Source organism: Nannospalax galili, unplaced genomic scaffold, assembly GCF_000622305.1.
Source record: "Nannospalax galili isolate Female #2095 unplaced genomic scaffold, S.galili_v1.0 scaffold128, whole genome shotgun sequence".
Lineage (NCBI taxonomy): Eukaryota > Metazoa > Chordata > Mammalia > Rodentia > Spalacidae > Nannospalax > Nannospalax galili.
Window position 1 is genome coordinate 211,123 of NW_008360322.1, and position 13,700 is coordinate 224,822.

The 13,700-nt window shown below is 37.0% G+C and overlaps 1 protein-coding gene across 2 annotated transcripts in view; it reads left to right on the forward strand.

Moving 5' to 3' along the window:
* Positions 1-13,700, forward strand: part of Stk32a (serine/threonine kinase 32A) — a 164,206-nt gene that overhangs the window by 85,132 nt on the left and 65,374 nt on the right. For both annotated transcript variants that reach the window (XM_008825237.3, XM_008825238.3), the window contains exon 5: positions 9,890-10,063. In XM_008825237.3, coding sequence (XP_008823459.1) covers positions 9,890-10,063 — 174 coding nt within the window. The remainder of the gene's footprint in view (positions 1-9,889; positions 10,064-13,700) is intronic.

Below are 13,700 nucleotides of genomic sequence, written 5' to 3' on the forward strand. Positions count from 1 at the left end.
CAATGGTATGTCCTTAAACACCCAAAAGGGAAGTATAACCAAAGATTGAAGGGGCCAATATGATTTCATAAGAGCACACATATATATAACTAAAAGTTACTTGACAAACAGCAAAGCCAGACAGGCGATACCTTCAGTCGAGTTGTTGGCCAGGATAGATAAAGGCTCTTCCAGACAGTAACCCAACATACTACAGGAAACATTAACAGCAGACCCCAATTCTATCCAAAGGTATTTTATCTTTTTAAGCAAGAATTTTATCTATTCACATATAACATTAAGATTGCTATAAGTATATTTAAAATAATAACAGTTTTGAAATTTTTGAGAATTCCTGGGTGAACTGATTTACTGTCCCTGAATCTCAAAGAGTTACACACCAGAAGTTTGAAAACATTGAGAAATTTGCCTTTTCTCATGGTGTGTTCTAATTCTAAACTGTATTATTACTGAATAAACGTACATTGTTTTAAGTTTTTTAAAGGCTGAGAATCACAGTTTTTGATATTAAAAGAAGGCAACTCAGAATATCTTTGAAGAGGTATAAATGATCTGAGGAAAATTCAGAATTGAGAAGTAAAAATAATGCATTTAAAGAAGAATATTCTCCATTGCATGTACAGGTTGACACATTCTAACAATATGGGCTTAGGAAAAGCATGTGTATGTCAAAGCTCCTTAAGTGAGCAATACAAATAAAATGCAAAAGATGTAGCTTTATGTGTAAGAAGCCATGCAGATATCTACCTGGGGCCAGACATTGTGATAAAAGTTCTTCAAGACAGGAACACTTATATGATACATAAGTGTGAACACTGACTGGGTGTTTCGTGAATATTAGTAGCATTGATAGTTATAGAGATCAGAAGCTGACACTGCTGGTGTTGTTCCCAATGGGGCAACTACTACTGGGCATGAGTAGAACATATTTTTCTTATATTTTTTGTCTTTCAAATGTAAAATATAAAATCAAGTAAAATACAAAATAAAACTGTATAGGGATGTCTTTAATAAATGGGCATAATCTGGACATGACTTTTAACTAACTCCAGCAAAATCAGGGGCTCTTGTATCTTGTGTCCTGGGCACCTTATCTCATTTCCTTGGCAGCCTCAATTTGGTGCTCCACCCAAAAAGATAATGAATAAATGTTGTATGCTTGAGAAAGAGCATATCAAAGCCCTGAAAGATGTCACATCCATCTTCATTGCACACAGTGAAGATTCGGAAGGATATGTGACCATGGGTGAATGAGATATTCTAGAACTAGAGATAAAAAGGCAGGATGGTCTGTTAAGACTAGGGTGGAGTCAAGCTTGTACTTCTCCAATTGATACAGAAGAAAATCATTTTGAATAAAATACTGAGTGGGGCCTGACTCAAGATCACAGTTTCAGGGACAGAGTTCCAGACACAGTTCCATCAGTACAGTTCCACTAGACAGATGGTTCCAAGAGATATCTGGGGGAGCAAGCATTCTCTGGAGTTTGGGCCCACTCTTAAAAACCAAATATAAGAGTCAAGTTTTTTGTTCATGTAATTGTAATGTTGGCATAGTAATGCTGCAGATAACTTATAAATCCTTCCTATCATTGAGACAAATGAAATTTTTTTTCAGAAAATGTTTATGCACATATCAGCACACATGTGGACTATGTCTATTTTCCTTTTAATGTAAACACACCATATGTACAGTGCAACATACTATCTCAGAATTTTTGTTATATCAGAATACCGATATGCCTATTTAAAATTGTAGATAAGCTGTAGCATGGATTTATCATAATTTATTTGCATGCAGCTGTAGTGGTGGGCATGAAAATAGTTCTGCATTTTATGTGACATAGTGAATATCCTGTAAATGTACTCCGGCATACTTCTTTAGTGTATTTAAAGTGGAGGTTCCTTACAATGAAATTACTGGTGCAAAAGTTAGTGTTTGAAGAGATATTTCCAAATATTCCAAATTTCTTAAAGGAGATTTCACCAAAGTACCTTCTACCCAGAATACACAGGAGTACTGATTTTTCTACATCCTTAGCAACAGGCTGTCACCAGTGTTCTCACGCAGAACTATTAATGAGTGAAAATCATGACATGTATTTATTTAGATGATGAATGGCCTTTCTCTGAATTTATAGCAAAGATTATTTACATTGTTGTTTCAATTAGTTCCAAAGCTATCCAAATCATTAACCTTTCTTTCATTTTTGTATTGTCACATGGAAGTGTTTTAGTAAGAACAAAACAAAACAACACAAGCAACAAGATATTACTTTGTGGACACTGTTGAAATCTGATTCTGCAAACCTCTGGTTTTCTGTGTTGTTATGATCAATTAGGTGAACTAACACTTTTATTTTTTCTAATGGATTTCACACTAAACATACCTTGGAAAATTGTTACTTAAGAAGAGATATATGAAGGGATGTTGCTTAAAAAATGCTTTAAAATTAAAATTTGAACTCAGCTAATTAGTCAGAGTACACTAAACTGTTCTTTGTGCAGTCCTGAAGGATTTCTGCCCTTCTCAAGCTGTGAAAAGCCTGCTGTGAACACTTAGTATGCTTGGTATGAAAAAAGGAAGAAAGCAGGTGAATAGATCAATAGTTTTAATATCCAGGGCAAGGTTGTTTCCTAAAAACTCTTGCCTAGCTGGAAATCAGAAATATTCCATCTTTGGAATGAGACCATTCAGGAGGCATAGAATCTGAAATTTGAGAACTGAGTTAAGCTACATTTAAATAATTATCCTATCATGAACTTTGGTTGTCTTTTACCTGTTGGACTTTATTGATCAGTATCTGTGAAGCATGAGAAAGTTTTTTTGACAGTTTTATCTCCCTAGTTTCCTAGAGCATGGTTCTTGAGCAACTGTTCAGCCTCTTTCCACCAAATTCTTTTCTTCTCATGCAATACCTGTTTTGAATGAAAACTTCATTGAGGAATATTTTTCATTTTCACTCATTTCAAATGTACATATTTCCAAAATATTATGCTTTGATATGGTATTTTAGAAACTTTTGTCTAGTATAAGTCCTCAAAAACTTTTTTATCCTAATTTTCTTATTTTTTTACTTATACTGAAGTCTGCTCACTTGAGTTAATTGCTGTATGTGTTAGAGTGATGTAGCTCATCTTCTTACACGTGTCTATGTAATTTCTCTAGTACCATTAAACTGATGATCCTGACATAATTGTCAAACATCAATGAGCCATACATACATGGAGTTCTTTACTGTCTCTTAATTACCTTGACTTACATGATTAACCTTTCACAGATACCATGGTATCTTGGTAATATTTAGTACATTTAAAAATTTGGAAGTGAAACTCTTACAATTCTATTCTTTAAATTAATTTTCTGGCTATGCTAGATATTTGCCATGTTCTTACTAATTTTATGATCTGATTATCAGTTTTTACCCACAAATATTGCTGGAATTTTAATAGAGGTAGATGGTATTGAATTTGTAACTCACAATGGACAGAGTTGATACATTAACAATACCTAGTCTTCTAATCTCTATACATGAAGTCTCTCCATACATTAATTTTTTCTTTAATTTTTCCAAGCAAAGTTTTGCAATTTTCAGTGTTCTTGAATTGTACTTTTTCTCAGATTTATCGTCTAAGATAACCATTTTTCTTTTTAGTATTGTGAATGCAATTATATTTTTAATTTTATTTTCATTTTGTCAGTTTCTATAAAATACAATTAATTTTTGATCAGTTTTTTTTTTTTTGGTCTTTTTGAGACAGGATCTTCCTGTAGCCCCAGCTGACCTGGAACTCACTATGTAGACCAGGCTGCCCTTGAACTCACAGAGATCTGCCTACCTTTGCCTCCTACGTGCTGGGACTACAGACGTGCACCACCATGCCTGGCTACAATAAATTTTTGTATATTGATCATATATCCTGTAACTTAGAACTGTACCCTTTACCTTTCTTTTGTGATTCTTTTGTGGTTTTCTATATTCAGGATCATGCTGTCTGCAATTTAAGGTAGTTTTACTTCTTTTTCAGTATGGATGGCCTCTGTTTTTCTTGCATTGGCTAAAATTTCCAGAAAGTACAGCAGTTTTTGCCTGGTTCACACTAAAAAGAAGCAGTTAAATCTGATGTTCCCTGTAAGAGTGTGTGTGTGTACATATATAAAAGGGAACTTCCTTAGCATATGTGTGTGTGTGTGTGTGTTTGAAGCCTTAACATATATATGTATAGATAGATCGATAGGTTAAGGAAGTTCCCTTTTATTCCATATTTATTAGGAGTCATTTTATCTTGAATTGTTTTGAAATTCTTTTTGCTGCATCTATAAAGATTATCATATGTTTTTTCCTTTATTCTAGTAAACATACAATATTATTTGATTTTCTAATATTAATCTCCTTTGGTTATGGCATGTAATCTTTTCTATATGATGGGGTTTGGTTTGCTATTTTTTAAAATATTCTGATGATCATAAAAATGGAGATACTGCTACCTCAGTTTTACACTAACAATCAAGTTAAAAAATGTACAAAAAGTACCTATCATGTATCTGTAATACAGTATGAGCTCAGTTAATGGGAACCATGGTGCTTATAAGCTCTTGGTGATTGGATATGCTCATATAATCATGTCACATAAAGGAATAGCATATTTGCACTACATTCATGGGTGGAAGAATAAATGCAGTTGTAATTGTAACTAACACCTATTACTTGCCCTCTTCTCAGGACAGTTTTAAGCACTGTATATATTTAACTCATTTTCTCATTTACCCTGCAAGTTATATGCTATCTATTTACAGACACTAAAGATTTAAGAACTTACTCCAGTTATAAAGTTATAAGGGAGAGAACATAGGTAGTTTCACTCCAGGTCTAAATGTTTAAATTTTTTTTAATTTATTTACTTTTATTTTATGTGTATGAGTTTTTTTGCCTGAGTGTGTATAAGTGCACTCATGTGTGCAATGCCCACACAGCCCAGAAGAGGGCATTGGATCCCCTGGAACTGGAGTTAAAGATGATTGTTAGCCATCATGTAGATGCTGGGAACTGAACCTGATTCCTATGGTAGAGTAGTAAGTGCTCTTAACCACTGACCCATCTCTCCTGCTGCTCAAGGTCTAAATTCATTACCTCTATGGTACATGCAATGGACACTTTGAAAGCATTATATTTACTTACCCTTCGCTACATGGTACATTAAATTATTCCCAATGTAAAGATACCTTCCTGAGTTTCAATTTTCAAGAGATTTGCTTATTTTCACATATGTGATATGAGGTGTCATTGGGGCGCAGGGCTGTTTGAAGCCTATGCATTTTCCTCTTTTATTTTCCATGATGGTGTTTTTAACTGATTTTGCCCATGATGAATCAATCAATCTTTGTCTACAAAAGCTAAGAGAGTTTAAAGTTAAGCATACATTGTCCTTTACTTTGCTAGATGATGATACCAGAAGTGACATGATCAGGTACGGTTTGAGTGAGGATTTGGAGCATCTGTTTTGCAATATGAGATATGTTTACCTGGTCCCATGACTTCAAGCTTCTTTAGCTAAAATTCATAGCAAAAAATATGTTTCCAATTACAGTGCAATAGTCCCATAGAGGCACACTATCTTTATGAAATTCACAAATAGTATTTAACCTTATATACTAACAACATTTATGCTGTTATTCAACCAATTTTATTTCTTTCAAAAATGTTTGTCATAGTCAACCAAACTGTGATTTGAAATCACTGATTTTAAAATCCATTAAAGGGCTGTTATTATAGTTTGAAAAGCTTTATATTGAAGAATACTTTAGGTCTTTTCCCTCAGAGTTAGATTTCCTGAGTCACTTCCAGGGGACAACTGCAAGAATATGAGGGACTCTGCACTTTTCTGACAGCTGTGCTAAGTTCTAAGTGTAGAATCTAAGGACTTCATGTCAGACCCAAAGATTGTGCTTTAACCTCTTCCTTTCTTTAATTTCTTTATTCACTGGATTTTTCTGTAATTATTTATAGAAGCTACATTTTAGCTAGTATGCAGGCACTGGGGAATCAATGATATGAAAAAAACAAACAGACCTGTATTCCAACAGCATATTAGGAATAAGATACACTAATCTGAAAGCTTATAGAAATATATTTCCAAAGTATGATAATTTCAAGAAACAGGTAGTTGCATTGTATGTAGCAGAGGGACCTGATGGTGTGGCTAAAACCCTTTGGGAGAAGAGACACCAGCTGAGGCTAAGAATAACAGAAAATAACTAGGTGATAGCACCGTGAGCTCAGGCAGGGATGTAACACTTCTGAGGATTGAGAGAGCAGGAAGCACTAATTGGGAAGGAAGGAACGAACACTCCTCAAGATAAAGTTGCAAAGACAACAGGACCAGACCAAATAGGTTCTTACACCACGAATAAGAGAGGAAAGAGTTCTGGAGGCTGCATAATATAGAAACATTCACGTTAAAAATTGCTGCTAAGAAAATTGAGATCAGAGAGAGGGGGGAGAGGGAGGGGAGCCTAGTAGTCGCTGCCAATCTCCTTTTTTAGTGAGCTCTCTTTCTAGAGAATTGCACATGTGCTGGCACCAGACTTGTCAATTTTGGCACTGCCAGCTAAGAAATATGCCACAATATGACACAGTAAATAAAGGTTACAGAAATCCATCATGGAGCCTATGTAGTAAGTCTTTGAGGTACAAGGGAGGTCCTTTTATTTTAAAAATCAGATTATAATACAACCCAAGTATTCTAAATATCACTAAATTATGCACATATTTTAAATTAAATATCACTTTATAAAATAATGTGCTTGTTTCTTTCCCTGTGAGAGTTAATTAAGAATCTGACATAGAAGGGTTCAGGCCTGATGAACTAAACAAAATGATGTGTTTTTAACAGTCTTGTCTTCATGGTTCAATACATTTCTATTTCTTCTAACCAGGGGAAGCATGTTACCTCTTGCCTTTCCTTCTTCTTTGATTATTAATCCTATGCATGTTGGAACACTTTATAACGTGTCATGACTAGTACCTTTTTCAGTTTTTTTTTTGAATAAAATTACTTAAATCAACAAAACTGTTTACTTGTTCAGGTTGAATTTAATATAAGGCATATCTTCACTTAGAGTTTAGTGTAGTAATAAGAGAGAAGCCTACCCCCATCTTGCCAGGTTACTGGCCAACACCTGAGATCTTAAGACAGCCAATAGCAGAACATCACATGGGTCTGCTCCATAGGCTGTGTTTGTGTTGAATTCTAGTAATGGGTATGGTTGTATTATCTTTTTCCTTCTTTTCATTCACAGCCCTCACTCTCAATATACCTAACCCATCTGCAACTCAGTCCATGTGAAAGTGTTCTTTCTGATACTCTAGCTAGGAGCAGCCTAAGGTGCACAAATCCCAGGTATGATTACATATTAACTAGCCCAAGGTTTCTTATTGAAAGACCTAGAGAACACAGTGAATATAATTTGTATTAGCGCAGTTGGAAAAATTGCAAACCAAAGTGTCTAGACCTGATAACTTTCCTGGTGCCCATTAAATCTGCAGCAGACATAGCCAGTCAGTCATTCCAACAAGGTAAAGAACTTAATTTCCTAAATAATAATACCAAACGTGTATTTCAAAATTTTACAAAGCTCTTCCTGCATTTCTGTCTCAGTTCCCCAAGAGCTTAATTTCTGATATCGTCTGTGTGAATCAGAAATTTAGTTCACTGAACCAGTAAACATGAGGGACTGCCGGTTTTCATTAGAATGTCACCTCCCCCAGATTAATACTTCACTAAGTTTCTCCTTCCTTTCTGTTTGTAAGTCCGCTCCTCCTCCTTTACAGCAATGATGATGGTAAAGAAGGAAGTGTACTAGGTACAGTTGTCCGTCATTGGTATTCTACAGCTATTTCCTGAGCAGGGAATTTGTTACTGAAAACTGGTATGTGCCCCTCTTCCTCTTGCAGGCACTTAGTTCTTTAATGCAAGTAAAACTGCAGAATATGACCTCAATGACATTATGAAAAAGAAAACACGTCAAAACAGTATTGATACAGGGAACATTACAGTGATGAGAAAATAAATCTCTAACACAAAAAACAAATCCTTAAAGTAGGAACGGATCTATGTTTATAAACAGATCCCCACAGCAGGCACATATCTTGACTAGAGGCTCTGTGTGTATAAACAGATCCTCACAGCAGGCCCATATCTTGACTAGAGGCTCTGTGTGTATAAACAGATCCCCACAGCAGGCACATATCTTGACTAGAGGCTCTGTGCATATAAACAGATCCTCACATCAGGCCCATATCTTGACTAGAGGCTCTGTGCATATAAACAGATCCCCACAGCAGGCACATATCTTGACTAGAGGCTCTGTGCATATAAACAGATCCTCACAGCAGGTCCATGTCTTGACCAGAGTCTGTGTGTATAAACAGATCCCCACAGCAGGAGTGTGTTTTTGCTGGAAATTGTGTCCCATGTCAGTCTCATTTCCTTGCTCAGTCCTCAGCCCCAAGCTCATTCAAATGGGAAGCTCCTATCTGGTTATCCAGTTGGTTTACCACCAGTCACTGACTCCCCAGTGTCTATAGATTTGTAAATAAGCTTCTGTCATAGAACTGGCCCTGCCTTCTTCGCTTGACTCAGGTTTCCCTACCCATGTGTTGTCCCAGCGGCGGAACTGCCCCCACACATGGGGTTCTCTCCCTTGTCTGGTCTTGAGCACTTGCTGTTACTCTTGTTCACATTTTACTTTGGTCCCTGGAGAAACCTTGACTATCTACGGCCCTTTTTTTTTTTTTCAGTTTATGCAAATCACTTAAACTTCCACATGCCATAATTTTCTCAGTTGTGAATAGGGGCATGAAAGTAGCCTTTTGGGGGCCACCTAGGTTCCCCACAAAAGCCACTCAACAGGAATATCAGAGTTTCCAGTAATTGTTGCTGTACTTCAAATGTTAGCTCAGGTTTCATCCTCGGTGAGCTACTTTCTGTATCCTCCCACTCTGTAGCCTGAGTTATTTCTTTGTACTGTTTACTTATTTGTTTTGTGCCCTCCTTACTATCTTTTTCTTATTATAAATGTGGAACATGGTTTGTTGCAATATCAATGGGCAATTACATTGTTCTTATGGAAAATGGGCATGAGACTGGTTCAGGGATGCCTCATAACATATTTTATGGACCTCCTGTAACAGTATTATTAGGATACTAAAATAAGTTCTTATTTCCTGGGCTTTATAGTAATGTAAAGGTACAGTTGGTGCTGCTTATTATATCTCATGCTTGACAGAGAATCTATATACCCTATTTGGGCTTCACTATGATCATTAGGGTAGATATTATTCCTATTGTTGTACAAATGAGGAATCTGAAAACTGAATGATAGAGAGCTTCTGATAGTTGACTTACTCCCCAAGACTGAGGGCTTAGTGCAGGAACACCCTGATCTGGAAGGTCTTATTTACCTCTAGGATTCTATCCTGTGAGTATAATTGAAGATTACTTAAAAGAAGTGTGTGTGTGTGTGTGTGTGTGTGTGTGTGTGTGTGTTTGTGTGCAGATGTACTCACTTGTGCAGGTATATGTGGAAGGCAGAGGTTGACATCAGGGTCATGATACCTTTCCTCAATTGCTTCTCCATCTTATTTTTGAGACAGGGATACTTACTGAACCTGAAGTTCATTATTTTTCTAGATTGACTGGTCTGGTCAGAGAGTCCCTGAGATCTGTCCATCTCTGGCCCCCAGTGGTGAGGATTCAGACACAATCCACCATACCAGGCTTTTGTGGGTTCTTGGATTCCAAACTTTGGTCCTCATGTTTGAGTAACAAGCATTTTTCTCACTGAGCCATCTATCCTTATTTCCTTATTTTTCTAATGCTGTTCTAGGTATTCCTTCCAAGATGAAGAAGACATGTTCATGGTGGTAGACCTCCTTCTTGGTGGGGATCTGCGTTATCATCTGCAGCAGAATGTGCACTTCCAGGAAGACACAGTGAAGCTCTTCATCTGTGAGCTGGCCATGGCCCTGGACTACCTGCAGAGCCAGCGCATCATTCACAGGTTAGTCACATCCAAGGAGACAGTCTACAGGTTAGAAAGGAATCCGTAACTGACTGCATTCAATAGATCCTTGGTGATCATGGCATTTAATGTTCATCTAATTGTTGTAACAGCTCTCTGCATTTCATTGAGAGAGAAAGGAGAGAGAGAAGGACTTCACATTTGATTGTAGTGTGCTCATTATTTTACGAAAAAAAAGTGAATCAAAGACTTGCTAACAGCTGCCACACAGGATCTAAACTAGATCTTTCCAACCACAAAGCAAGAGCCATGTTATACTGACTACATTAATTACACATATTAAATATATGAAAATTATACATATGATGCATACATTATTACACATCATTAAATAAAAATTAACAATGTAACTTCGCCACTGTTATCTATAATCTCTGAAGAATCCACTAAGATTGTAATACATTTGTGGCTCATTTAGTAAAACTTTGGCTAGATAATACACTTGACTGCCACATTCATCTGTGATTTATCTCTAGTTCTGAACCTGTGGATGAAGATGTACCATCAAAATTTATAGGCACCATGAACCAATCTCTCTTTTCTTTCCTGGCTTTGCTTTGATAGACTTAAGTAGTTGTTTGATTTTCCATCTTTGGAGAGTCTGTTTATATTGGATATGTGTTCTTTAGGCCACAGTTAAATGGAAAGCAGACCAGTTAATCATGCAGGATCTCAGAAGGGAATTTATACACCTGGTGTTTTGTCAATAAGAGGAAATCCCGTTTTGAAGGGAAGACTTTCTGGTTCTTCACAACTCTTTTGGAGGAGAGGCGCCTCATGTCTGCGACAACAGAGTCTCTCTTGGAACCTTCACACTCACTCATCTCCCTCCCAATTGCTGACTTTGTTGACATCAAAAAGGAGACAGATGCTAGAGAAGCCAGCATGGCCTCAGAACACCTGTTTCTCTTTGCTTTGAATTTAAGCATGCATCTTTTAGGCTTCATTCTCTCCATCATCAGAAATCAACATTCTTTGAACACTTCTGCCTTGGGCTTTGAGCTATATTCCAAGAGGAATTCAGGAGAGAAATTCTTCCCAAACCTACACAGTTTTCACCCTGCAGGAGCTTACTCATAGAAAATGATGATTTTCTGCCCTTCCCTCCCTCCTTCTTCATTGCTGTCATTAACTTTGTGCCACTTAAACCAGAAAGGAGAGATTAGCCTCCTGTTCCTTGCACTTTACAGGCCCACAGTTTTTTACTTAGTGTGCACTTTCTGAAGGCCTCTTTGTGCTAAAATGTCTTCTTACATAGCAAACAAATGGAAATCAAGCAGTGGCATTTTGGAAAATTCCAGACATTCTGTATGTGGCATCCATGTAAATTGGGGTCAAAGAGCAATTCAAGTGTGTTTCTATTGCCTATGGGTCTCATTCACTGGATTCTATAGGGTGCCAGGGTATCTTCTACCAAAAAGCTCTGCTAGTTTCAATATGTAATTATTTAATCCATTTGTCTCCTCTACCCCAGGATTTAAGATATGTGTGCTTTACTGTCCATTGAGTTGCCATTATGTGGCAAAAATAAGAAGGAACAGATGCTGACTGAGCTGTATAAATGACTTACTAGAAGTCAAGTGATAACGACAAAGGCAAAATATGGAGCACTGGGGCCTGAGAGGTGGCTCAGCAATTAAGAGCACTTAACTAACTGCTCCTGCAGAGGACCCAATTTTGGTTCTCAGGACTCGGAGTGCCTTACAACTACTTGTAACTCTAGCTCCAGGGAAATTCAAAGCCTCTGCCTTCAAAGGCACTGCACTCACATGCATATTCCCCCCACCCCTATCCCACACAAACATACATGATAAAAAACTTAAAATAAATATTAAAAAAATATGGAGCATTAAAGCCAAAGTTTTCAATATTCCATGGTCGTTATGGTAGGCAATATGATTTATCGTTCAAACTAGGAGCTTCTGAAAGCTAAATAAGGTATAGTTTTAATACTAATGCTGGGATGAGAGTCCAAACTCTTGTATGGATATCATGGGCAATTGAAGACACATATCAAATTACTAAGATTGTTTTTTTCATGGCAGTAGGCTAAGTAGACACTTAAATGTCTAATAACTAGGATTTTTGCCATCAAAATGCCAGATATCAATTTAATATGATAGAAAATTAAAATATTGTCAAATGACTTTAAAAACTATGCACATAATGAAATAAGGTTTCCTCCATCCAAGAAATTTAACTAATAATAATAACAGTGCCATTTTGAGACTGAGGTTGATGAGGGAAGTAAAGGCTGGAAGATGAACACAAAAAATTTATGGGCTTCTGAGTGTAAAGATTCTCTTTATAAAATCTCTTTCTTTATTTATTATGCCAAATATGTATTCATCTGAATGGTTCAGCTATTTCCCAGGGTATTTAGTGATATATAATACAAGGTTTCATGGAATAACTTCAAATTAATAATATAAATCTTCCTTTAAAGAATCAGTGAAATAAATGAGCTCCATTTGATTGATGATGAGATGAGTGAACAAAGCTTTCAGTTCCTTAGAATACTGGACTGTAAAACTCCCATTTTAAAGTTCAAGACATGGAAAGTATGACAGAAGAGAGAATAGATGAGGAAGCACAGATTCCCCAAAGGGGAAAAAGCAATTACATGGAACTGCAGATAGAAAATATAGGACTTCTTAAGTATTTTGCCCTCTGGACACGGTAGATGATTCAAAATGATGCATTAATAGTCAGTGAACACGTGTGAAGCAGGAGCAACGTCAGCTGCCATTTTCTGAGAGTTCCCTGGCTCCAGGGACTGTCTAAGCTCTCATGAATTATTTCATCCAGTCTTCCCATAATTCTAGGAGGTTGGTGGTATTGTTATCCCCATTTTACAGTTGAAATTCCAGTTTTAAAAAAATTAAGCAATTTGCCCCAAATTGCATGGTTAGAGCATAGGTGAAGTATCACCTTAAGGAATGCAGAGCCCTTAACCACACCACATTCCATGATGTTGAGTGTTACTGCCTGAGGACAGAGGAGTGAGGTAAGGATGGCCACCTACCTTCAAGCATCCACATTCCAGCTACGCTGGTACAGATGTCACATTGGAGTCAAGAGATGAAAGGGGAGTCTAAGACCAGAAGGTAAACTGCTATGAAAAAGGCTGGTGTAACTTAGAGAAGATGGGATCAGCTAAGGAAACAGTTTCATGAGATCTCAGAGGATTTCTCAATGAAGTTTTAATGGCCAAAGCACAAACAGAGACTAGTCCATGTAAGAGGATCTAAATGAATGAAAGCACTCGTGCAGCGCTGGGGAGACGGCTGGGTCAGTAGAGTGCTTTCTACGTAAGCATGAAGGCCTGAGTTTGGATCCCTAGAACTCACAAAAAATATGCATGTCTCTGTAATCTCAATGCTGGGAGGATGGAAACAGGTGGATCTCTGGAGCTTATTGGCTAGCCATCCTAACTGAATTGGTAAACTGCGTGTTCAGTGAGAGACCAGCTCAAAAAATCAGATGAAGAATGATTGAAGAAAACACCTAACTTCAAATTCTGGCTTTAACAAGTATATGCATGCACCCTCCAGACAAGTGTGCACATACAATCATACACTACCCCAACACACACACACACACACACACACACACA